Source organism: Pogona vitticeps, chromosome 5 (genome assembly GCF_051106095.1).
Source record: "Pogona vitticeps strain Pit_001003342236 chromosome 5, PviZW2.1, whole genome shotgun sequence".
Taxonomy (NCBI): domain Eukaryota; kingdom Metazoa; phylum Chordata; class Lepidosauria; order Squamata; family Agamidae; genus Pogona; species Pogona vitticeps.
This window is the reverse complement of record NC_135787.1, coordinates 104035392-104061990: the sequence shown is the minus strand read 5'-3', so window position 1 is coordinate 104061990 and position 26599 is coordinate 104035392. Positions and strand designations below refer to the sequence as shown.

General features: G+C 40.5%; 1 protein-coding gene and 1 long non-coding RNA gene across 14 annotated transcripts in view; one reads left to right on the top strand and one right to left on the bottom strand.

Moving 5' to 3' along the window:
* The window catches only part of SHISAL1 (shisa like 1), a 108224-nt gene that overhangs the window by 23291 nt on the left and 58334 nt on the right, over positions 1 to 26599 (bottom strand). For 7 of the 13 annotated variants that reach the window (XM_078394198.1, XM_078394191.1, XM_073000846.2 and 4 more), the window contains 2 exons: positions 16882 to 17187; positions 1793 to 1822 (listed from right to left, as the gene is read on the bottom strand). In XM_078394198.1, coding sequence (XP_078250324.1) covers positions 1793 to 1822; positions 16882 to 17187 — 336 coding nt within the window. Of the gene's footprint in view, positions 1 to 1792; positions 3972 to 14808; positions 16101 to 16881; positions 17188 to 26599 lie in introns of those variants that run through there. The other 6 variants (XM_078394200.1, XM_078394201.1, XM_078394194.1 and 3 more) reach the window with 3 other exon arrangements.
* On the top strand, positions 3966 to 25641 carry LOC144589483 (uncharacterized). The gene is made up of 2 exons (XR_013545624.1): positions 3966 to 9314; positions 21209 to 25641. It is a non-coding gene; the product is annotated as an uncharacterized LOC144589483 (long non-coding RNA).

Genomic DNA, 26599 nt, shown 5'->3' with positions numbered 1-26599 from the left:
ATTGCTGAGAGGAAACAGAGCAAGTTCATAAACAGAAACTATGTTAAGCCGTGAAACACTGGTGTGAATCAAAAGACTAAAAGCATTAACCTTTGAAACTGTTGGGCGGAGAGAATGATTTGTTCACTTAGCGATTTAGCAATTGACTTGAGATCATTCTTCAGATTTCCACAATATTTTCTATTCAATGTATGTCGCTGCTTGAGTGTAATCTGGGTTCTTCCTCAGATCAGATAGATTATAAGATGACATGCAAGGGGGTGACGGTGGTGCAGACTTGGGATTTTTAAAGGAAAAATGGAAGCTCAATTTTTAAAAGTTTTTAGAATCAAATACTGTGCATTCTGTGCCATCAAGTCCAACTTACGACAACCTCAGCAAGGTTTCTGAACTATGTGAGATATTTGAAGAGCAGTTTACCAGAACCATCTTCCAATGAGTTTCCATAGCCAGGTGGGGATCTGAACCCAGGTCTCACAAGTGCTACTCTGACATTCTATCCACCAGATGACATTGGTTCTCTTAAATCAAAGGAGAAATGGACATTAAAGCTACCCTTTGCAGACAGTGATGACTAATTAAACCATGAATGTATTAGCTTCTCTTTTCAACACAGGAGTCTCTGAATTTAACCTCCATTCTGCTGTGTGCATGTCATGATGGTGGTGATGATGCTATTGTAGCTGCAGGCAATCTGTACATGTTCCTGAAAATGTGTGTATGAGTGTGTGTATGTGTGTAGAAGCAGTGATCCCTGCAAACGTTAACGAATGTTGGCAGGTTTGGAATGATGAATATCTACATAATGGCAGAAAAACAAGGTTGGCATTGCTACTTCTATAATTGTAAGACTCATGAATGCATAAGAGGGGGTTTGTTTAGACAAGGACAATAACAGTAAGGATAAAATGAGTGGGAGTAGAAAATAAAGAAACTACACTGTCCTGTACAGTATAGCTTCTACAATCCAGTTAAGGTAAAGGTAAAGGTTCCTCTTGACAATTTTTGTCCAGTCGTGTCCGACTCTAGGGGGCGGTGCTCATCCCCGTTTCCAAGCCATAGAGCCAGCGTTTGTCCGAAGACAATCTTCCGTGGTCACATGGCCAGTGCGACTTAGACACGGAACGCTGTTACCTTCCCACCGAGGTGGTCCCTATTTATCTACTTGCATTTGCATGCTTTCGAACCGCTAGGTTGGCGGGAGCTGGGACAAGCGACGGGCACTCACTCTGTCATGTGGATTCGATCTTATGACTGCTTGGTCTTCTGACCCTGCAGCACAAGCTTCTGCGGTTTAGCCCGCAGCGCCACCACGTCCCACAATCCATTTAATTTCAGCACATTTAAGGCCCACTGATTTCACCATTTTAAACACATGTTTAAATTTCTATGACTTTAACATGCTTAATTATGGCAGCAACATACATATACTTTTAAGGGAAAAGAGGGCTGCTCTACCACTGTGAAGCAATTTGCCTCTACTGAGATTATTAAGAATGAGGGCAGTGGCATTAATGGAGTGAATAGAAGCTTTTTACCCCCCCCCCTTTTTTTAAAAAAAAAAGTAAACAGGTACTATAACTTGCATTTCTTACTTGATGAGATATTCTGGGAAGAAGGAGGAAAAGGAGGAGCATGTAAGTGAAATGTAGGTAGACTGATCATTTGAACTGCTAGGGATTCTTAGAGAAGAGGAACACCTAGGGAAGGAAACAAAGGAAAACAGGGGTTTGGGGGATAGTCCCATCACAGAGGTGATTCTGCACTTATCACCTGTGTGAGACACGCTCACCTGATCCTTACGTAGGATCCTCTTTTAATGCTTCAGAAGGCAAAAAAGAACAAAAATACAGAAATACATGTTAACAATGTATCAGCATGCATTCTACTGTGTACATTTTCTTTCCAGCACTAAAAGGACTGTGCTGACGTTGTTACAAATATTTGAAATTGCTTTTCTCCAGTACATAGGATAATGGTAACATGTTCTGCCTTGATTCTGTGTAAATAACTACCCCCAAATAGAAGAAACACAGTGCAATGAGAGCCTAACAATATAAACAAAACCTGTGTTAATGTATTAAGCACAATATGCTACAAGATGTCTGGGCTGTGTGTGCAATGCACCACCAAGCATGTCTATATCTGTCTAGGGTCTCAGTCAATGAGGACTACCTCAACCAGATTTGGAGTGAAAGTGTACTCAGACAGAGCTTGGGGAAAAATCCAAATATGTTTTTTAATGCAAATTGTAAAATCTTTGAGATTCCCTTGGCTATGCCAGCTAGTGGATTATGAGAGTTATAGTCCAAGGAAGTACTATCTTTTCTGAGGTTTGTGCTCCCTAAGAAATTTTCCACCTGCTCAGAGGAGTGTAGCACTTGCTATAAGTGAAAATAAAGGGGAACACTTAACTTCCTCTTTGCCTTCCCACATGATCCCAGGTATCAAGGGTCAAACCTAATCCAGTCTGCCTCCTGAAACCATTTTTTCCTGGCCAAGCTATAATACAATAGACAGTTGGGAGCCTTGAAAAGCCAATCACCATGTTGCAGTGCCACTTGAACAATGCTGATTACAACTCATTCCCACTCAACTGATGAGTAACATGAACAGTACAGTTGAGCTGTACTGTTATACATAGCACACAATGTGTTTTTTTAAAGAATAATAATAGAGCACAGCTCACTACCTTTGTATCCTTCAAACAGCAATATAGAGAGACTGGAAAGGTAAGTGGTGTGCAAATGTATTAATCTATTTTAAAATTTATATGCCAGCTTTTGACATCCAAAGCAATCTTTAATGGTGTGTCTTTAAAGGTAATTATCAACACTTTGACAGAGACTTGGAAACAGCAGAGGTTAAATAGGAACAGTACGTCAGTTTCCCTGGACAATCTCTTCCCCTCCAACCCTGAATCCTCCTCAGGGGAGGAGGAAATCAGAGTCAGCCACTTCATAATGACCAGAAAAATGTGAAGTGACTGGCAGTAACAGTTTTTGGCCTCGCCATGAATTAAATAACAGTCAAGCAAAATTGGGTGGAAAGATTTTACCAAAGATAAAGATAAAAGTATGTGTTTACACAGCAGCTCATATATTTGTGGAGCTTCTCTGGGTTTGTTGAAAAGGTTCAGGAATTGCACTGCTCCCTTTTCTCCAGAGGGGAATCCTAACCAATAGCTCAGACGCTACACAGTTCTATGAAGCCTTAAATAAAGGTCCTGTTTTTAAGGGCTTTTGCACAGATAAATCCAAGCTATGATTAAAAACCTATGACTTGGAGATGAAAGAGATGCAGGACAGCAGAAAATGGCAAGGCAAGATCACAAGGCACAGCCAAAACTACAAGCTGTGAAGGAAGTCCTGGGAAATCAAGAGATGTTTTTTTCTTTGAAAGTTCTCTGACAAGGCTGTGTTGCTTTGGATCTGAGCTGAAGGGCGTTCACTCATCATCAGTGCTACACTGAATATACAGGGTTTATTCTAACATCTGGGGGTATGGGGGGAAATTCATGGTACAGTAAGAAAAGCAGCTTCTTTCCCAACATGCATAATTACTGCAAAATGAACATTTATTTCTTGTACCTCATGGCAATGGTTCTCCGTTTATTGTAGAGAACTGGTTGCATGCCAGTCATGCAATCATGTACGAGTCTGGCACTTTATTAATTAGCTGCAATCCACTACTGTGACTTACATGTTTAATTTATCCCAGAGTAAAGTGCCAATAGGATTCTGGCCATTATTTCTCCTAATCCCACATACCCCATCCATCAATTTATTGTAAATTATAAATACAGTAATAGCATGGTTGTAAACCTACATACGTCCATCTTAGGAAAAACAGCCGTTTTGTTTCTGTCATGGCACTGCATGACACATTGGTAGTGCAATTAATGGAATATAAATGTTGAACATTGAGAACCACTGCATCATGGTATTCCTGACTTTTGTATCAACTTCTCTCTGTTGTAAATAAATAAAATAAAATAAGTCACTGAGAGAGCCCTTAGAGAAAACCATCCATCTCATGCCATATGCCTTGCATCACAACTTCCATGCTTGCTAAAGAATACTCCTCACTAGAGACGGGGACGAATAGCCATTTTGGCGATTCGTCCTGCTCCATGATCTGTCAAAGCTGAGGAATCACGAAGCTCCCCCCATGAACGGACGAAGCATGAAGTTATTCATCAATGGTGGGGAGGGGTTAAACACCCAGAAGCTGTCTAAAAAAATAGAGGCTGTCTAAAAAAAAGCCTTCCCTATCTTCCTTTGGGGGATGAATTAAAAAGGGAAAATATTTGTCCCTTCGTATTCGTCGGGGTCTCTGGAACTGATGAATATGAAGGGATGAATATTTAATGAATCAGCAATTTCTCACATCGTGATCCTTTTTAAAATTCATCCCCTTATCTACTCCTTACTAACTTATTTCCCACGTGTGTTGCCATTATGGTAGATCTGGGCATGAGAAAGACAGAGAAGCCTATAGATTGCAAACCCTGTTCCCTTCCATTGCCCACAGGGATGCCTTTCACGGGAGGTTAATCACTAAGTGAGATATTAATGGCCCTCATTAAGACTAAATCTAGGACTGACACGACCATTAAGCAATGAGGCCTCAGGTGGCAGACACTAGGGAGTAGAGAGCGGAGGTGAGGTTCCAAAAGAGAGAACTGTCTATGCCCCATAACTTGCACTGTGCTTCCTAAGCTTGCCTATTGCACTCTTGTGTACTGGAGGTACCATCATATCAGCAACACTGAAGCAAGATTCAACAGGCTGACCAATCAGCTTCTTTACATGAAATTTTGTGGTAGAGGCGTGTTCTCCTTAGGCAGCAAAACAGCTTCCGTCAGCTGGTCCTGACAGTGTCACTATTTGCTCAGCCAAGCAAGAGTATGACAAATGACCCAACACATCAGCCAATAAATGGAACTCATGGCACAAAACAGAGGCTGAAATCCTGCTGCTTAGCATAGTAAGTCACAATGAGAGTAGGACCACTGTATCAGTGGGGATTTGGTGAGTCCTCTTCTCCACAGATTCAAATGGACCTATTTTAGTTGCAATTTACTGTACTGAGAAGGGGATTGGCCTTCTCACCCACACTAGACGCTGTTCCAAGTCCTCCATACAGAGCACGTTACCATAGTCTCTCAAGACTGAAGAATGCCTACAATGACTGTACTAAAATCCCACATAACTAAAACAGGCCCATTTGAATTAATGGAATTTACAGAGCAGGAGACCCACCAAATCCCGGTTCAATGGGCCTATTCAAGTGCAGTTTGCTACACTAAAAAGAGAATTTCAGCCAATGATTATTAGTTTAGGAAAGCCAATGGAGTGGCTCCATTTGTAAATATGAGGTCCCTGCTTTATATACAGTGGTGCCCCGCATAGCGACAATAATCTGTGCAGCAAAAAATGTCGCTATGCGGATTCGTCGCTATGCAAAAATAAAAGCCCATAGGAATGCATTAAAACCCATTTAATGCGTTCCTATGGGCAAAAAACTCACCTTTAAGCGAAAATCCTCCACACGGCCACCATTTTTGCTGCCCGGTAAGCGAGGAATCAGCGCAAAAACACAGCGGGCGGCCATTTTTTTTACCCGCCAACCATTTTGGAACCGCCGATCAGCTGTTGGGAAAAACATCGCTATGCAAAAATCGGTAAGCGAAACAGCTTACCAATCATCACAAAGCAATATTTTCCCATTAAAAGCATCACAATGCGATCGCAAAAATAATCACAAAAAATCGTCGCTATGCGGATTCATCGTTAAACAGGGCGCCTGTTAAGCGAGGCACCACTGTATATGAAATTGACTTAGAAAGAGAAGCTGATGAAACTGAAACCAGGCACATCATACAATAGGACTGTATGCCAAGAATATAATCACAATTAATGGAGACTGACATGAAACAATGAAAAAAATGTTTCAGGCTTTAGATACATTTAATAATAATAATAAAATCCCACAGGTTAATGAAGTACTGATTATATTAACAATATTATTTTGTTCAGGAGAAAGAATCACATCAACTTTGTTTTCCAATGAACCTGCTCTAGCCCCAAATATAGATTTAGAACTTTTAAAATGTCTTGGGTGTTTGTATCTGGAGCCTACATTTTAGCCAATTTTAAAGACAAGATCAATTTATCAAAGTCAGATTGACTGTAATTTAGAACAGACACAACAACACATTTCAGAACAAAAGATTTCTGTTTGGAGTCTCCTTTAAAAAAAGAATCAAACAAATACCACACTAAAAAGGGTAAACAAAATCAATACCAAAACCACGTTCAAAACAACAAGGCACAACACTCCATTTAAAAAAACCCAACAGCCAATCACTGTGGGAAAATCTTCCTGAAGAAAGAGGTACTTGTATGCTTGCAGGACATTACTAATGCCCCACATACATTCATTTCTCACTGTCATAGTGACAGTTTACAAATGTTACTAAAAAAGGCCAAACAGTTGGAGGGGGGGTCTATAAAAGACAGCAACAGTCACAAGCCATAAGAAATATGTATTCCCTCCATTTGGTATTGCTACAAAACTATCAGAGGAAGCCATTACTGAGAACTTAATGCATTATTTAGTCTTGGCCTTCTCTTGTGCTCATTTTGAAGCTCCCTGTTCTTTGTACAACATCTTGCAAAGAGCACCACAGTCTAAGCTTCCAGGCAATGGAGGATGAAGCCAAAAAGCAATTAAACAGCCTGCTGGGTCCCTTGTTCTCCAGATCACCTGAACAGGAAAGGAAAAATTTCCTTTTTGTTTTCCTATTCAGAAAGCTTAATAATTTCTTGGTGCTATAACAGTAAGGTAAAGGTTCCCCTTGACATTTAGTCCAGTTGTGTCCAACTCTAGGGAGCACTGCTCATCCCCGTTTCCAAGCTGTAGAGCTAGCGTTTGTCTGTAGATAGTTTCCGTGGTCATATGGCCAGCGCAGCTAAACACAGAACACTGTTATCTTCCCACCGTGGTGGTATCTATTTATCTACTTGTATTTTTTGCTTTTGAACTGCTAGGTTGGCAGGAGCTGGGACAAGCGACAGGAGCTCACTCCACCACATGGATTTGATCTTATGACTGCTGGTCTTCTGACCTTGCAGCACAGAGGCTTCTGCGGTTTAACCCGCAGTGCCACCACGTCCCCATTGCCATAACAATACTCCAGCAAAATACTGTATTTTATATATTCAAGGGTCCTATTCAGGTATATAAAATTTCTGTAGTCCACAGGTGACAGAGCATGCTAGCTCTGCCCGTCCATAGTTGCTTTTCTCATATGAAACATAACATTGTGTGCCGTCAAGTCAATTCTCACCTATGGTGACCCTTTTCAGGGTCTTCTTGGTTGAGTGTACTCAGAAGGGGTTTATCCTTCCCTTCTTCTGGGGGCATTGTGGGAGTGTACAGCTTGTCCAAGGCCACACAGCCTGGCTCTTCTCCCAGGAGACACAGTGGAGAAACTGAACTCCCAACCTCTGACTCCACAGCCAGATGCCTAACTCACTGAGTTATCCAGCCAACTCCCTCACATGAAAGCCACTTCCTAAACAGGAGGTGCTGAGCTAACAAGGGGAGGTTCTATACCTGAATCAGAATACACAGAAAAACTGGGTGTGTTGGCTTGCTTGTAGAGGCTGCACAGTTATAGCAAAGCATTCTGTTCCATTAGCCACTTTCTCCAACAGAGTTGATAGAGCTAGCAGACTTTCCTCCTGTGTGTGGAGAGCATGCACTTTATTCATGCCTGAACAGAGTGACATCCTGAAAGATGTAAAGTCTTTCAGCTGGGGTTTTAAGTAAAGCGTCATCATCCCACACCTCTAAAAATTACTTATTGTAAGAGAACTTTTAATGAGATGTATAATGTACAGCAAACATTGCATTGGTGCATTAGTACTGCTGTTACAGATGGTTTTTTTCCCAGACAGATTACCGGTTGCAATCCTGTGTACATGAGAAACATTTCAATTAAGCAACAATGCTGGAAGCAGGGTCTGCACCTTTAGATGGGCAGAATCATGACTGGTTTTCCCCTAAGTATGTTTTTTTTTACCTTGAAGCAAAATGGAAACAAAATGGCAAGAATACTACAACACACACACACACACACACACACAGAGAGAGAGAGAGAGAGAGAGAGAGAGAGAGAGAGAGAGAGAGAGAGAAAGCAATGAAAAGCAAAAGGGGAAACTGAAATTCACTGATTATACAGCAAACCTTGGATGTCCTTGCAGGAGACACACAGTAAACCAGTCTGGGGAGGGACTTAGTAACTATTGAGAGAGCCTGAATGTATAAATCATGCAGTTGAATTATATCAAAGGGAGAAATATATGCATCTGTATTTTATTGGTATATGAAGTTTGAAGAGCTGTCACCAAAGAATGGAAATCATCTACATCTTTCTTTTACAATAATGAAATAATAAAGGCATTTTGAGCTTACTGAACTTAGGGATTTTGTACATAACCATGGTCTTTCCCAAATGCTAACAATCCATGGCTGTTTAAATGGTTGCTTTGAAGATTAAGAATTACATGCTGTGCAAAACTTTACTGCTATATACAATTATTTACAAAGGCTTTGATGCAAGAATCCAGGTCATTAAGTTCAAAATGATGAAAAGCAGAGCTTTATTTTGAGGTAGTGGCAGTGGGAAAGAAAGAACTATGAATGGTGATACATTTCATTTAGTTTCACTTCTGTACATGTCTGCCCACCACTTCAACATATGCCAACACTTTCAGTAGGTGAACGGTATGAATTTTCACATCACTTTCACATGGCCAATCCTGATTGCTAATATCTCTAATTGGGATAGTTCTCTACTTCTGTATCCTTGGCGTGATGAACATTTAGTGTTTACATGTTCTTTTACCCCGAAAAACTGTTTGCTACGCATGCCAGAAGGCATTTTTCAATTAGAGACAGGTACTGGCAGATGGCATTAATAATTAACCCAGCAGTGGATATGCCATACTTTGAGCTACAGCACAGAAGATTTTTCTCAGTTCCTCTGAGCAGACAGCAATAATCTGTCTGTGGGGAAAAACATTTCACTGCTTTTTTTAAAATTTAGAACACTGATCATGGTGTGTTTGTCATCATTCTTTTGATCAGCATACTGGAGAATTCATGCCATAGCTTTTCAAAGTTACAGAACAGCAGCGCCTTGTAACTTATGCTTCTCTTCATTTTGTTTGAGGATAACCACTGATTTTGTCAAGCAAAAGGCATCCCAGGCTCCTCAGAAGCAACATCTTCTGGATAGTGAGGTAAGAATAGAAAGAATAATTTCCTACACATTTTGTGGGAGATACTGGTGGTTTATAAACACATCAGTGAAGAGCAAACTCTGTTTGGAATCCCTGGAACTGACTTAGAAATAAAAATATTGGAAGTTAAAGAATAAGCACAGGGTTTGAACTATCTTTGTTTATATTTGCCTCAGAAACCTTTTTATTCCTACCATTTCCAACTAAAGACTAGTGGGAAGCTGTTTACAGATCTGTTTCTTTATGCCACTTGAACAGCCAGGTTCTGCCTTTTTGTGTCTTCACATCCATGGCAATGGATGTGAAGACATAAAAATCCATGGCAATGTTTTTTTTTTCTTGAAAAAGAAGCTGAGGGATGAGGTGAGATGTTTGGGTAGACATTTTGGTGAGGTATTTTTTCTAGGCTGACCTTTGTTCTCCCTGAACACATGGTCTGAGGGGGTGGGGTTTCAGCTTTAAATAAGAGTGAGCAGAAGCTCTAAGCCTTTTTCTTGAAGAAGAAGCTGGGGCAGGAGGTGAGGTGTTTGGCTAGACATTTTGGTGAGGTATTTTTTTAAAGGATCATCTTTGTTTTCCCTGATCACATGGTATGAGGGGGCGCGGTTTCAGCTGTAATGAGAGTGAGCAGAAGCTTTAAGCCTTTTTCTTGAAATTCTCTGATTCTGTTTTTGACCCTCATAGTAAAAAGGAAAGCCAATTGCATACACCTGGGGGTAGGAAAGTTTTAAGGGTCGGATCATACTTCGACACTATTAGAGAGCAGGCCGGGTAAGTGGGGCTTGTCAGCCTTGGAAGGCAGCCCATCTAGGAGAAGGAAAACTCCGATTTCAAACCTCCACTGCCCTGTGGCTATATCCACTGATGGAAAAGGCTTCAGGAGTTAATCTCAAGGCAAAATCCGGAGCCAGAGTCCTGGAGGCAGTTTGTGTCATTCTGCCAACTCCTGCGATGTCACTGGAACCAGTTGTATTGGCTTTTGCCTTTTCATTGGACTATTTCAGCAATGTGGACAGGGGGGATTTACTGCTTGGGTAACAGCCTATCCTCCATATTATTTTACCCAGGCTTTGTGCTCTGGAGAGGACACTCCAGCTTCACATACAGCATTGAAACAACACATAACAGTTACCGGTTATAAGTCTTTGCTTGATTGGCATAGAGCATGGTGCCAGGGGCTACTTCTGACGGTGGGAGGGGTCATTGCACCTCACTACGTAGCTACCGCCTGCCTTAAGCTGGGCAGTCCCCAGCAAGTAAGGTGCTACCTTGCTATGGTCTGTTAACCTCATGGGGTACATGGGGTTTAGGGTGAAAGTAGACAAGCAGATTGATAACCCTGCACCATGCAACAGTCATAAGAAAACTTCTGCCCTAAAGTTGGGCACCTGGAATGTACGGACAATGACCCCTGGCTTTTCTGACTACGGCTTTTCTGACGACCTGCAGGAAATAGATGACGTGCGCAAGACAGCTGTCATCGACATGGAACTAAGTAGACTGCAGATGGACATTGTTGCCCTGCAAGATACGAGGTTGTCAGACTCAGGATCTGTCAAAGAAAGAAACTTCTCATTCTTCTGGCAGGGAAAACCATTGAATGAGACCAGGGAATAAGGTGTTGGCTTTGCAGTCAGAAATACTCTGCTGAGATCCATTGTTCCACCTACTGTGGGGAATGAAAGAATCCTGTCTCTGCAGCTCCACTCATCAGCAGGACTGGTCACCCTCATTAGCGCATATGCACCAACACTGTTGTCCACAACAGAAGTCAAAGACAAATTCTATGATGATGTGGTAGCTACTATCAAAAAGGTCCCTGAGAGAGAGCCACTATTCATTCTCGGAAACTTTAATGCTAGAGTTGGTGCTGATCACAATTCTTGGCCCACTTGTCCACGCCGTTTTGGCAGTGGGAAGATGAAAGAAAATGGCCAACGCTTGCTGGAGTTTTGCTGTTATTATGGTCTTTGTGTCAGCAACACGTTCTTTAATACGAAGCTTCAACACAGAGTTTCCTGGAGACATCCAAGATCCAAGCATTGGCATCAGCTCAATTTGATCCTCACTAGACGTTCTAGCCTTCCTAGTATTACGATCACACACAGTTACCAGAGTGCTGATTGTGATACTGATCACTCCCTGGTGTGTAGTAGAGTAAAACTGCGAACAAAGAGATTGTATCACACAAAAAAGGAAGGAAGACCACGTATTGACACCAGCAAGACTCGCGATCAAAGAAAAGTGGAGGAATTTGCCCAAGAGCTTGAAGAAACCCTTCCAGGCCTGGCTGATGCAAATGCACCTGAACAATGGGAACATTTAAGAACGCTGTGTATAACACCGCCTTGTCCACCTTTGGCAAGAAGACCAAAAAGATGGCTGACTGGTTCGAAGCCCATTCGGAGGAGTTGATGCCAGCCATCAAGGATAAGAAGAGAGCTCTAGCAGCATACAAAGCCTCTCCTAATGAGTACAACTTGCAAGCTCCTTGAGCTACTCGTAGCCAAGTCCAACAGGCTGCCAGATGTTCTAACAATTATTGGCTTCAGGTCTGCTCTCAGACACAGATAGCAGCAGACACAGGTAATATCAAAGGAATGTATGACAGTATCAAGCAGGGTTTAGGTCCAATACAGAAGAAATCTGTAAAGTCTGCTACAGTCATGATAATCCAGGACAGAACACAGCAGATGGACCGCTGGGCACAGCACTACTCTGAGCCATATTCCAGAGAGAATGTAGCAACCGAAGAAGCATTAAATAACATTGAATGCCTGCCTGTCTTGGACAAAGGTTTCCTTCAAAACAAATCAGGTTTATTGAAATAGCAAAATAAAATATGAAAATCACAAGTAGCTAATCATGATGTCAATCACTGTTTCTTATTTAATCAATCACAGACTTTGGACTAACAATCAGCGTGAAGAAAACACAAGTCATGGACCAGGGTGTGGACTCACCTCCCTCTATTACCATCTCCAAACAAGAATTGGACGTTGTTCATGACTTTGTGTACCTTGGCTCAACGATCTCTGGCAGTCTCTCCCTAAATGTTGAGCTGGATAAATGCTTTGGGAAAGCAGCTACCATGTTCTCTAGACTCACAAAGAGAGTATGGCTTAATGAAAAGTTGACGGCATATACCAAGATCCAGGTCTATAGAGCATGTGTCCTGAGTACACTCCTGTACTGCAGTGAGTCCTGGACCTTGTGTGCACGGCAGGAGAGGAAGCAGAACACCTTCCATATGCATTGCCTCCAACGCATTTTTGGTATCACCTGGCAGGACAAGGTTTCAAAGAGAGTAGTCATAGAACAAGCTGAAATGTTTAGCATGTATACATTACTGAAACAGTGAAGTCTATGTTGGCTTGGGCATGTTGTGAGAATGGCTAATGGTCAGATTTCAAAAGATCTCTTGTTTGGAGAATTAGTGCAGGGAAATCGCCCCAGAGGGAGACCACAGCTGTGATTCAAGGATATCTGCAAGTGGTATCTGAGGCCTTAGGAATGGACCTCAACAGATGGGAAACCTTGACATCTAAGCGTTCAGCCTGGAGGCAGGTGGTGCAGCATGGCCTCTCCCAATTTGAAGAGACCCTTCAATCAGGGAGCTGGACAGGGGAAAGATTGGATTTGTCTTTAGTGTGGAAGGGATTGTCACTCTCAAATTGGCCTTCTCAGCCACACTAGACGCTGTTCCAAGACCTCCATACAGAGCACATTACCATAGTCTCTAGAGACTGAAGGGTGCCTAATCAAACCACTGAAAACACTGCTGCTCCAGCGGATAGTTGATAGCCACGAGCAGCAAAGCAAGTATACAAAACCAGTTTGGTTGACAGGCACTGTTTCTTTGATATCAGAATAAATGTCTTCCTTTGAGTACAGAATATGTGTATATTATTGAATAAAGATATGTGAAAATATGTACATTATATTTTGTCATCTTGCTCCATAATGATGTTACACTTAACTGTGAACACAGACTTCCAATTTTGGCAAGGTGCAATCAGGTATTACCCATTTTGGCAAGGTCATAGAATCAAATTATTGCAATGTTGCCAATTTAGGTATTTCTGTAGCCATCAAAGGCATAACAGTGATTCTTGTTTAAAAGCACAGATAGTACAACATTCAGAACCAAACTGTGATTTGCAATTAATGTAACTGTATATTGTGGTTTCTAAGCAAGAATAACAGACAGCAGTATACAGATAACTGCTGTATGTTATTTATGTATTTGTCTGTGGAATAAACTCAGCATATGCCCCTTTGAAAAACACAGCACTATGACAGAGATCTGAGTCATTGTTACGTATCTCCACTACCCAGACAAGTTTCTTTCCGCCTCATTTAACAGTTAGATTTCTAGCCCAACTTTCCTCCAGAGACCTCAAGACAGTTTGTCCTCACAAAACCCCCATGAGTCCGGCCAGGCTCAGAGGGGACGACCAACCCAAGGTTACTCAGCGAGTGTCATGGCACATTGGGACAGGCCTGGATCTCCCCAGTTGCAATCCAGCACTTCTAACCACTAGACTGCTTCTCTCACTGATTAAAGAAAATGTCTGCAAAGCTTCTGCTTGGCTGCTATGCTTCTTCACAACATCAACAATGCCATTTTTCACCTGGGGCAAACAGTCATGAATACTTGTATTCTCCTTTAATCTTAGCTTGTACAGTATTTGACCAAACTGTCTGTGTGACCTCTAACAATATGAACCTGTCTCTATCACTATCACCTTCATGATCTATTTCATGCAACTGATAAAGCTTATGAAAACTCAGTTTCTAATGTCAATACCTGGAAGATGCCACAGACCTCTCTATTTTTACAAAACTATACTAAAACTGCTTCTGACACACCTAATACTCAAGAGAGTTCTTTGTACAGATTTTCATGTGTGTTAACAGTTCCACTAGTGCAGCAACATGTAGAATATATTTCTGTCTCAATTCTTGGAGTTTGGAGTAGAAAAGAAATTATAGAAACTGATGGGAGTGAAGAAAGTTACATTTACCACTAGGTGTCCTCTTATTCCTTTTCAAATTCATCTAAACAACGATCTGTACAAGCCTCCCTCCTCTCGAACAGTGGGAAGGTGAGAAATAAGAGCTCTCCTGGACCATGATAACTTGATTGGTTTGTCTTGTTTATTTATTTTATTTATTTATTTAATTTATATGCTGCCCACACTACCCAAAGGTCTCTGGGTGGCTTGCAACAGTTTCTTAAACTTCTTAAACAATTTCTCAAATAACTTTGTTTAAGAAATGGCTGGCAAAAAAATTAAAAAAAAGACTGACAGCAGATTTCTTCTTGGCAATAATGGGAACTGGTACAATGAGAATCCTGAGCCTTCCAAAACTCGGAAACGGTTAAGGCCAGTTCACATGAAAATTGTCAGACACTTAGGAGCTCATATTCAGATTCTATTAATATGAGCAGGGAAAGATGGAGTTTAACTAGAAAACAAAGAAATCAAAGTATAAACCATCCCATTTATTGTGTACCAGACAGTCAGTTGTTATCCAGGAGTGAAACCTAACCAACTTGATACATCCACAGGCTCAAGAAGCAAAGTTGTTGTTAATATTTCTCTTTATCTTTCTTCAGCAACAATTCTAGATGCCTCATAGGTAAAATATATGGAAATTAAAAACAATATATAACACAAAACAAGACTTCTCCTTCAGAATAAATTACAGGGATCATTTTGTTCCACAGTTCAAAGTTGCACTGAAATGTACACAAAACAAAGTTTTAATTATCATGATTTTTTTAGGAGAATGTGCATGTATATATAAAAGCAGTAAAAGACATCCCATTTTTTTCAACAGCATACACACATCTTAAACAGTGCACATGTTAAACAAAGATAAAATGTGTCATCATCTTTTCTAGCATTCACTTTTTTCCAGGCACTGGTGTATTCTATCATGTTTTCACATCAGTTTTTTATTTTTATATTTTTAAGACTTTCACATAAAAATGTGTATGTTTTTTCACATACACAAAGTGTTCATACACATTTCTCCTTTTATTTCCTCTCCCCCCCCCCCCCCCGAATTTCTCTTACATACGTTGTTTGGTATACTGCTTGCCCTGCTATCTCCATTTTTGTACACAATTTTAATAGATATACAGTATGGATTCCTACACAAAATTTCTCTAATAAATGCATTTGCATGAATTTTTTAATTTCATCTTAACTGCATCACAATATTCAAATTGTTCAAATTTGGAAGAACAATTGTATTCTGTTTCCTGTATTAGACTAAGGAGTCCAAATTAGTTTGGCGCACAAATGTGAAGTAAATATATTTCTCCCCCAAACCAACATATTACATTATGTGAAGCAAAACAGCCATTTGAATACATGGAATCACAATTACACTCTGAGAAGAAGCTCCAGCTGCTTAATACTGTATACTGGGGGTTCCCAGCTTTTAGGGGCAGTGGGTACAGTAGAAATGTTGATGAGGTGCTATCAATACCAGCCCAAAACAGTTCCACTGGGGGTGCACCTGTCACATGAATCAGTGAGACTAAAAGATAAACATTCAGATCAAGAAACTGCTCACCAGGCTGGGAGGTCAACCACAAGACACAAAATTACTCTTTTGGGTTCAGAGGGCAGTATCCTGTTTGCTCTTTCCTCTCACACAACAGTCCACTATGCAAACATTGGACACTTCCCAAGTTTGTGCAAGGAGACACCAAGCCATACCTTCTTGTGCAAACTTGACAGACGTCCAACCAGTTAGACGGATTGATGTCTAAATGGAGAGAACAAAAATGATTCTGCCCTCAGTCTTCATTTCTACACAATATATCTACTGCACGGAAATGCATACTAATAAGCCTAAAAGCTTAGTACCTTGAACAGCCATGTCACACAAAACATATACAGATGGCTCTTATTCTCTTCTACCTTTCTGACCCCTTAACAGCTTTACTCCAAATGCTACACTGTCAGCTGTTGGCCTTCTTCGCTTACCAAAATACCTGCCACACCTAGACTGGACGCTCTTGAACAGATACATGAATCTGTTATTTACTTGGGCTGAGCCTTGTAGTTAAGGTGGTTCTGTTTATGAAATTGGATAGCATACCCTGCTTGGAAAGTCAATTAAAAAGGAAAAAAAAAAGATAAAGACATTGGACCCGCTGCTGTCAGGGATGGCTTCAGCCTGACATTATATCCATTCTTCCCTAATGAAATTTTCCAGGCAAATAAGAGTCATGCTTCTTCATATACTCAATATCACTAGAAACTCTCAGAGTGGCACAATGTGAACTGTTGGCATGAAGACTTCTTCAAGAACAGCACTCTCCATCTGAAACACTACAGTCACCACAAACCTCAGGGCCCTATCATGTGCACAGGGGCAACGGGGAGCCAGTGAATGCTAGAGGTCTACCTTTTCTTTCATGAAATTGTTACTAAAGAAAGCTGTTAATAAAACCACCACCATCAATAATCTCTTTTCCATGACAATAGATAACTCACAAAGCTATGAAATGAAGAAATTAGGCACCATGCCCTTAAATACTTACCAGGCAGTTGAACTTGGAAAAGACATCAGTGGTGGGTTTAAAGCTTCTCCTTTTAATACATGTCCTGCCTGTGATGTTTGAGGCGTAGGCTGAGCCTGAGTCTGAGTCTGTACTTGTCTTGGGTCCTGAGCAGGTTTAATCCACCGGCTCGGTTCCGGTTTCATCCATTTCCCCTCGAACCCCCATCTTGCAAGATACAGTTTGCAAATATCATAGTTCATTGAGGAGTAATACACAAGGTCTAGTACCAGCAAGACCACAACAAAAAAACCATAGATCCACACTCCTAATAGTGCACTGTAATTACTGGAAAAAGAGAAGAAGACAAAACAAATATTAGCAATGAGTTATGACTTCTTGCCACCCTCCTCAGTCATTTAATATTTTAAAAATACATATACACATTGTCTATCTGTCTAAATATCGACCTACATTCTGTTAGTTTACTTGCTGTCTCAAAGCAGCTTTCATTAGGGCTAATATTGATTTCCTGCCTGGGTACTACCCTGTTTTCCTGAAAATAAGACCTAACCTGAAAACAAGCCCTAGTATGATTTTTCAGGATGCTCGTAATATAAGCCCTACTCCAAAAATAAGCCCCAGTTAAGTGAAACCCTTCCTTCCACCATTGTGCAGCAACTAGAAGAAGATGACATGACTGTAAAATAAAACATCCCCTGAAAATAAGCCCTAATGCATTTTTGGAGCAAAAATTAATATAAGCTCTGTCTTATTTTTGGGGGGAAACATTGTAATATTATACATACCTGCTTACCTTCAGCAAAGCTCATTTACTATAACTGTGACTTGGTACACCTCATTTCAGGCTGTGTCTAACTAATGATAAAAAGTAAAAATAGACACATTTCTTTTGGACACTCTTGCAAGAAATAGCCAAGAAGCTACAAAATCCCAAAGGAACAGTTTGACAAGAGATTGTGGTAGTATTGGAAAGAGTGGACATGCCTACCATGGCTTGCTTTGATTCTATGATGCTACTTCCAAGTCTCTGAAATACTATTGTCTATATAATTTGCTACTCAAAGATCCTCCTCTGCATGGTGAGTTCTAAAATGAAAAGTAGGTGATCAGTAGTACCCTGTGGTGTGGTTTTGATCTACTGCACCAATCCAAGCTGGCAGGTGATGGTACGATGGATATTTTTGAACACATATTCAAGTAAAAACAAGTTCCACAGAAGTCATATAACTTCCACAGACAACTGGAGAAAAGCAGTATGTCAGAGGCTGGACTCAATGATCCATAGGGTCCTTTCCAGTTCTGTAGTTCTAATATTGTTGTTGCTAAACTCTTATGAAACGGGGGATGAGGCTGGAGGATTCCCTCCCCAATGAAATTCAACCATAGCTTGGAAGGTCACTTGTAAGAAGAGCCAGTATAATGACATGGGTCCTAGAACATCATTCTACCATGGCTCAGTTACAGATTGCCCCAGCATATCATTATATTCATTTTTCTCAAAAGTAAACGTGCACACATTGCATCCAAATATCCGTTTGCTCAGTCCAGTGAGAATTGTTGTCATGTGATTCAGCTGATTGTACTGATAAGCTCTGAGAAAATGCAGGTACTGCCAAATTATCTCCTCTGGTTGTGCCCATTTCTGCATGTAGCATCTTTAAATGTAGGACTTTTATTATTATTATTATTATTATTATTATTATTATTATTATTATTATTATTATTATTATTATTATTATTATTATTATTATTATTATTATTATTATTAGTAGTAGTAGTAGTAGTAGTAGTAGTAGTAGTAGTAGTAGTAGTAGCAGTAGTAGTAGTAGCAGTAGTAGTAGTAGTAGAAGTAGAAGTAGTAGAAGTAGAAGTAGAATTAGTTTTATTATATGCCACATTTCTCCCAACAAGGGACCCAAAGCGGCTCACAACATTAATAGAATGTGTCAAATTTTGAGCATCTCTTGCAATTGCACCCTCTGTCTTCTGCCTGAATGCATTGGTCTTGAGGCGTTCAACTCAATCCATTAAAAATCACTTACTGAAAAATGAACAGCATTTTGTATCAGCAGTACATTATATTGGGCCATAACTGGAATCTCCATCTGTTCTCAAAACAACATCTGCTTCATGAAGTTCAGAAAAATGAAAGAGTGGTTTGTTTTAATTTAAATATAGCAGACATTACTGTTTTGGAAAAAGTATTTATTTTTATTTTTTTGTTTAAAATCAGAAGTCAATGAGAATATATTTGTTAGCCTTTTTCACTCCATAAACTTCTGGTTTTCAGGAAGATATTTTAGACCAAGCACTGATAGATACTACTGTGTTGTAGCCCCACAGTACAGTACTACACTGATATTTTTAGCAGCTCTTACCAACTCAGTTATTTCCTGGGGATTTCTACAAAAGATGTGTACATGGCTGCAGCCAATGAAGCATTCCAGCCCTGGCACTGGGATTATTGGAACTGGGGTGATGGCCACTACTTCAGCTGCATCTGCAGCTCTGAAATCTTTTTCCATAGAGCCAGTGGAAGCAGTTCACTTTGATGGAAAATGTGAAAACAAGTCCATATGAGTAACTGATACTTCAGTTGTTGTTGTTTAGTCGTTAAGTTGTGCCCGACTCTTCGTGACCCCTCTGTTGTCCCCTTCTCCTCTTGCCTTTCCCAACATCAGGGACTTTTCCAGGGAGTCTTCTCTTCTCATGAGATGGCCAAAGTACTGGAGCCTCAGCTTCAGGATCTGTCCTTCCAGTGAGCACTCAGGGTTGATTTCCTTTAGAATGGATAGGTTTGTTCTCCTTGCAGTCCAGGGGACTCTCAAGAGCCTTCTCCAGCACCACAATTCAAAAGAATCAATTCTTTGATGGTCAGCTTTCCTTATGGCCCAGCTCTCACTTCCATACATCACTACAGGAAAAACCATAGCTTTGACTATGCAGATTTTAGCTGGCAAGGTGATGTTTCTGCTTTTTAAGATGCTGTCTAGGTTTGTCATCAGTTTCCTCCCAAGAAGCAGGTATCTTTTAATTTCGTGGCTGCTGCCACCATCTGCAGTGATCATGGAGCCCAAGAAAGTAAAATACTTCAGTAGCTGATTATAAATATAACCTGCATGTGGTGAATTTGTCAAGAGGGACAACTATTTAGTAAATATTTAGGAATTTCTGTCTTCTTTCATGAAGTATCAGCAAGCCTACTACATTAATTGGGAACTTCTGTGAACATCTAGTAGGGATGTCGTGGCGCTGTGGGTTAAACTGCAGAAGCCTCTGTGCTGCAAGGTCAGAAGACCAGCAGTCGTAAGATCGGATCCACGTGACGGAGTGAGCTCCCGTCGCTTGTCCCAGCTCCTGCCAACCTAGCAGTTTGAAAGCATGTGAAAATGTGAGTAGATGAATAGGTACCACCTCGGTGGGAATGTGACCACCGAAACAGTCTTCAGACAAATGCTGGCTCTATGGCCTGGAAACAGGGCTGAGCACCGTGCCCTAGACTTGGACATGAGTGGACTAAATGTCTAGTATCTACATCTAGTAGCTACCCCTATGTCTACCATGGAGAAGCATTCACAGAAGTACCGGACTTCCGGACTGAACTGTAAATTACAGCAGAATCATATTTTATACGCACTCATCAAAAAGAAGGGGTGCAAAAGAATAAAGCTGAAGAGACTGAATAAAAGACGGCCACAGCCATTTGACACAAATTACAGATTTGCAGTTATTTTTTACCTCTCTCTTGATTGTAAGTAGCTCTGAAGAATATTATGTTGTGGAATATATTAAAGCATGGGGTACTTGTCAGCTTGCATAACAACAATCATGTTGCAAAGCATGGAATGTGTATTTCTGAGCAACCATGAAATCACTAGAAATTCCAGTGTTTATTCTGTTCTTTTAGGATTTTTTTTGTTAAAAAAGAAATTCAGAATGATTCACATAAAAAGAAGTCCTTTAAAAGTCCCACTGAGCTCAAAGAAATAGTTAGATTGTTGTCTGTATCTTTAACCACTGTAGAAATCAAGTGCAAATGATTATTTTATTGCCAAGAAAATCCCTACTTGTTTAAAGGAAGCAGTTTTGTACAACACAAACACACACACACACACACACCAGATAATGTTTTCCCTGCACTTGCTTCTTTATTGAACCATTTTATCAGAATCTAACGGAAATTGGAAAGAATAAAGATCAAATTGAAATGCTGCTTCTCCAAGGAAAAGCTTGCCAGTCTGAAACACTCCAGCAATCTGCTTTGCAATATAATATTCTCTGCACCTGTTAAGTTCTCACTTTTGTGTGCATTTGTTGTGTAATACAATTCCCTCAATTTTTGCAGCTATGCAAATCAAAAGAGCCATCAAACCAAGAAAACAACACCAAACTGAAGAGGAAAAACAGCCACCCACAAATAAAGTATTTCTGCCATACATCAAAGGGGTCATGGACTGCATGGGGAAACTTGAAAAAACACAACCTACAAACAGTATTCAGACACACCACAAAAATACAACAAATGTTACGTTCAGCAAAGGACAAAAGGAACTCCCTCACTACTGCAGAAATATACCGGATACCTTGCAGTTGTGTACAGGTATATATTGGAACCACAAAACACAGCATTCACACCAGAATCAAAGAACATGAGAGACACTGCAGACTAAAACAACCAGAAAAATCTGCAGTAGCTGAACATGTCCTAAAACAAGCTGGACATGAAATTTATTTCAAAATACTGAAGTACTGGACAACACCAGCAATCATTATGTTAGACTGCACATGGAAGCCATTGCAATCCATAAACATCAACAGAACTTCAACAAAAAGGAAGAAGGCATAAAACTAAACATTGCCTGGCTCCCAATATTGAAAAATACAGCCTGTAAAAGGTCAATGAACTCTACCCAGCCCTTAAGGACCAGGGATCATTGCACAAAAACGACCAGCTAATGACACCCATCAATCACAATAACAGATAATCTCTCCCCTCTTATCACAAAAAAAAACACGCTGATCACCCTATCTCCTGAAAAAAGACAAAAGCTGTTCCCACAGCTATAAATATTCAACTATCCAACAAACAGCAACAGAGCATGGACAGAGTTCCTACTTCAGTCCTCTGAAGTTGCCAGCCAGAGAGACTGGCGAAACGTCAGGAAGAACAACCTTCAGAACACAGCCAAAGAAACCAAAAAACCCACAACAACCATCAGATCCCGGCCGTGAAAGCCTTCGAGAATACATTTTGAATACACTCCACAGTTCACTAGCAGAATTGGTTTCTTGGATTGTAGGTTTAATTTCTTTGGTTCACAGTCACACAGCTGTGGAAAATCGAAGATATTATGGGAAATTCTTTATCAGTATTGTTGCTTTTCCTGTTATACCCACAAAGATTTCTTATACCATCATGTATAACAAGGAACAGCAGTTTTTCTCTCTAGCTTTCTCTTGTTTGCTAATTTCATACCCCAAGATGCTCTTTATTAAAACAAGAAAGTAAAGTACTTGCCTATTTCTTGGTGGTGAGGGAGTCAAGGAGATCCCAAGCAAATTAGTTCTCTACCATATGGACATTTACCTGTGAGTAAGCCCCACTGAACTCAGTTTTTAAAAGGACGTGCTTAAAACTCCACTGTTAATCTTTTAAAATGCGCAAGGGAAAAAGAGAGAGAAAAACTGCCTCACAATATACCCGCGTGCAAAACCCATGAGGAATTCAGTTGAATAATTAATCAATTTTTATGGGCTTAATTCGCTGAAGAAATTTAAAGCAAGATAAAACATAAATAAAACTGAAACATTAAAAAAAAGCAAAAAGGGGAGTGAATTTAATTTGATGCTAAGGTACTGTGATGGTTATTATCATGTATTAATTTATAAATGCACAAACGCTGCACAGAAAGGAAATGCTTCCTTCCATATTTAAGAGGTGAGTAAAATCTGGGGCAAAAGCCAGTCAAGCAGGACACTGATCATTATGTTGTCCAACAGCTAAGGCAATTAGACTTTTCAGTTTTTCTTGTTTGATGGCCAAACTACTAGCTGTGCCAGAAGTGCTTTGAAGTCACATTGAGATCAGCAGGAGACCTGGGCATGTATGTCCATCATGCTGCAATAAGCACAGATCCTGCAGAGCCCATCTTCTCTATTTTAAGCCCCCTGCTGCTGCACTGTAGCAATTAATTACTCCTGGAGGGTCTATGCCACCAACCCACAGATACCTCGAGTGGAGGTGGGCAATTCTCCCTACATTGCTGTGCCAGATGCAAATGGTTCATTAAGTCACTTCCAAATTAGACAGAAGCTAGCAGGAATCACTCTGCCCACTGATCATCTCCATGGCCCATTATTATTATGATAAATTGACATTTATAGCCCATCTTTTCTCCTGGGAGGAAAGTATGCTAAAACAACTGGATGAGAAGGGCCAGGCTCAGAAGGTGGGATTGAACCGAGCTCATCCAGACAACTTCATGGCTGAATGGGGATTTGGACCCAACACTACACTGGTCCCTACCAAACTGGGCTAGTTGCCTTCCAATCAAAACAGTCACTCACTGAGAACTCTTCCCAGGAGTCAGGACAGGGAAATACTATTATTTCACTCTGCAATGGAAGTCTTAGATGCCTCTGTCCCTCCCACCCAGCATGAACATGATCCTGAGTGCTTAGGTTTTAAGCATGCTATATGGATGTCTGGGTAGTAAAAACTGCAGCTTTGGCAATGTTGTCTCACATGGAAAGGAACGAGAAGTGGTGAACTTTGACACTAACAGTAGTTGACATTCAATACACTTTCCAATGCAAGCTACCATACTAGGTAATTAGCAGGTGCAGTTAGTATATAACAAGGTAGTTCTGGAGAGGGGGAAATCAGCTTGCTTTGCACCACATTTCATTTAAATGTGTGTTGTGTATATATGTGCCTATGTACGTGTATCAACAGAGTCATTTCATGCATGCAGCTCTTAAGTACAGCAAGTATAAAGTGATTCAATGGTCATATATGACGATACTGAGATCCCACTTCCGCAGATCATGACAGCCATCATCAACCAGTAAGACTTAGGTATGTGACAGTGATATGGTAAACTGGGGCCTTGAGATCTACTCTCTTACTTCCCTAGTCAATGCATTCTATAAAATCACTTCCTTGCATGTCTGTGAAATTTGTTACACAGTGCTTACCATAATGGCTTTCAAGTATACTCAAGCGAGTTTGGTGCTTTTTGGAAACTTACCATGAGTCCTCCATGACAGGAAGTAGAATGGCTAAATTTATTCTCAAATTATTTTTCCTCGCTATTCTCCTCACAGTGAAAGTATTGCTCATATCCTACAGCAAGTTGGAGGACTTTGGAAGGTCAGAGAGGCAACCATTATGGACTCTATGAACCCTTCCAGATGAAATGAAAAGTAGTTGGAATTTCTGGATTAAAAATACCCTCATTTTTCATTTTTAAAAGCACGTGGTGGGGGGAATAGAGATTAAATCAAGCTTCTTGAACACTTCCAAGTGCATCTGTCACCTTTCCCAGCCCCACTTGTAGTATGTGTGTGTGTGACTGCAGAGATTGAAAGGCTGGGTGGGGGGGGAACCATATACAGTCATGGGCTGCCCAGGCCACCTCTGTTTCAAAGCAGAACAAGTTGATACAGGGCAATGTAGATGCCTGTAATCCTGGTTATTGTCAAGGATAAGAATATTTTGTAACACACAAGGATTTATGGATAGGCAACTAAAACCAATGTGGAAAGTATTTAAAACACAATTCAAGAGGGAGGGGAACAAACCAACCAGCAGAATAGAGATCTACTTTCAGGAATTTGGAGTGTAACTTCAAAACTTGAAACAGGAAAGGAGAGGGAATCAAGGCAGCAAAGGGTGCTGCGAAGAGACATATCTAGCAAAATTTTGCAAAGCTACCTATCTTTACTCATATATTATCTGAAAGCATTTTAATCAGTGGGCCAACAAATAGTTATGGGTGCCATGTGCATGAGAAGCAGCACAGAGATATTTTGACACAAACAGGGTTCAACATGGTCCACGGCTGGACTACTGGCTAGGTTCCAGAGAAGCTTATACTTCCTTCAAGCAGAGCCTGGAAATACTATTTTCTTTTTACTACAACTCCCAGTATCCCATTAGCCCTAATACCTGGGGGATTATGGGAGCTGTAGTCTGAAAAGTAACATTTCAAAGCTCTGGCTTTAAGTCTTCTGTTCTGAGATAAAAGGAAGAACAAGCAGTGTTGCCTGGTATATAGTAATTACTGTGGATGCTTATCTGGAACACCTGAAGTATAAATTATGCGTAATGAAGCACAATCAGTTTGTTCTAAAAACTCATTCCCACCTCCTTGTTCAATTCAGTTTAGAAAGAAGTAATTACAGATGGAAAATAAGCCAGCAAATTGATAATGCACATCATGCCTGAAATAAGAATAAATGGTAAGCACATTTATTATAGCTGAGCCAATTCTCAGGGGAAAACATTTTTAGTTAAAAAAAAAGGAAGAGTGGGTGCAATTTTCTTCAGAAGATTCTTCCTTAAACATTTTTGCTTTTTCTTTTATCAGTTTACTAATGTTATCTTCCCACCGCACAGTGGCCATTCTGGTCCTTTTTTTACAAAAATGGCAATATTAGGAACAGCATGCATACTGGGTCAATATTTAACAGATACTTATAATACCACTCAATGTGTTTATAAATTTGACTATGCCTTAAGAAGAAGAAGAAGAAGAAGAAGAAGAAGAAGAAGAAGAAGAAGAAGAAGAAGAAGAAGAAGAAGAAGAAGAAGAAGAAGAAGAAGAAGAAACTGTCTTAATGGACTATGGTGAAGAAATTGAGGAAGTTAGCATCAAAAGAGATATATTTCAGGGCAATCTTTTGTCATCAGCAGCTTTACCAGGTCAGCAATACATTGCAGTGTAGCTTTTAGGTCAGCAGTTTCTTGCTTTGGGAAATGTAGCTTGTTAAAGATTTTTGGATTAACTTGAGCTGAATTATCTATACCAGGTAAATGAGTATAGATAATTCTGGTTTGCTGATTTTGAAGTCCTTGGGATTCTTGGGATCTTACTGTCCTTCCCTCCACAAAATTATCCTTGGAACCAGCTGCAGATGGATTTAGATATTTGTAAGGTGAATTCATCAATGCAAAAAAGAGAGAAAGTCTCCTGTAAGAACCCTGTATCCAATGACCAGTTGCTGACACACCCTCAGATTGGGGCTCATCTGCTAAGGCACCCTGGTGATTCACCCCATTGCTCATTCCTTGGGTGTCCAAAATAGCTGCAGAGCTTGATGGAATTTCTCTCCATTGCCTTTGAACAGAAGAGGTAGAGCAGTGGTTCTTAACCTTGGGTTACTCAGGTGTTTTTGGACTGCAACTCCCAGAAGCCTTCACCACCAGCTGTGCTGGCTGGGGTTTCTGGGAGTTGCAGGTCAAAAACACCTGAGTAACCCAAGGTTAAGAACCACTGAGGTAGAGTACTTGTGCTGGCTGATGAAATCTAAAGGCTCACATAAATCCATGACTGATTTCTGGGTTGGATTCCTGGCAGCTCTATTAGCTCTGGCACAATGTTTTTGGTTCCTGGTAACAGCTCCTCGCCAACCTAGCTGTTCGAAAGTATGCAAATGCGAGTAGATAAATAGGTACCACCTTGGTGGGAAGGTAAAACGGCATTCCCTAGTCACGCTGGCCACGTGGCAATGG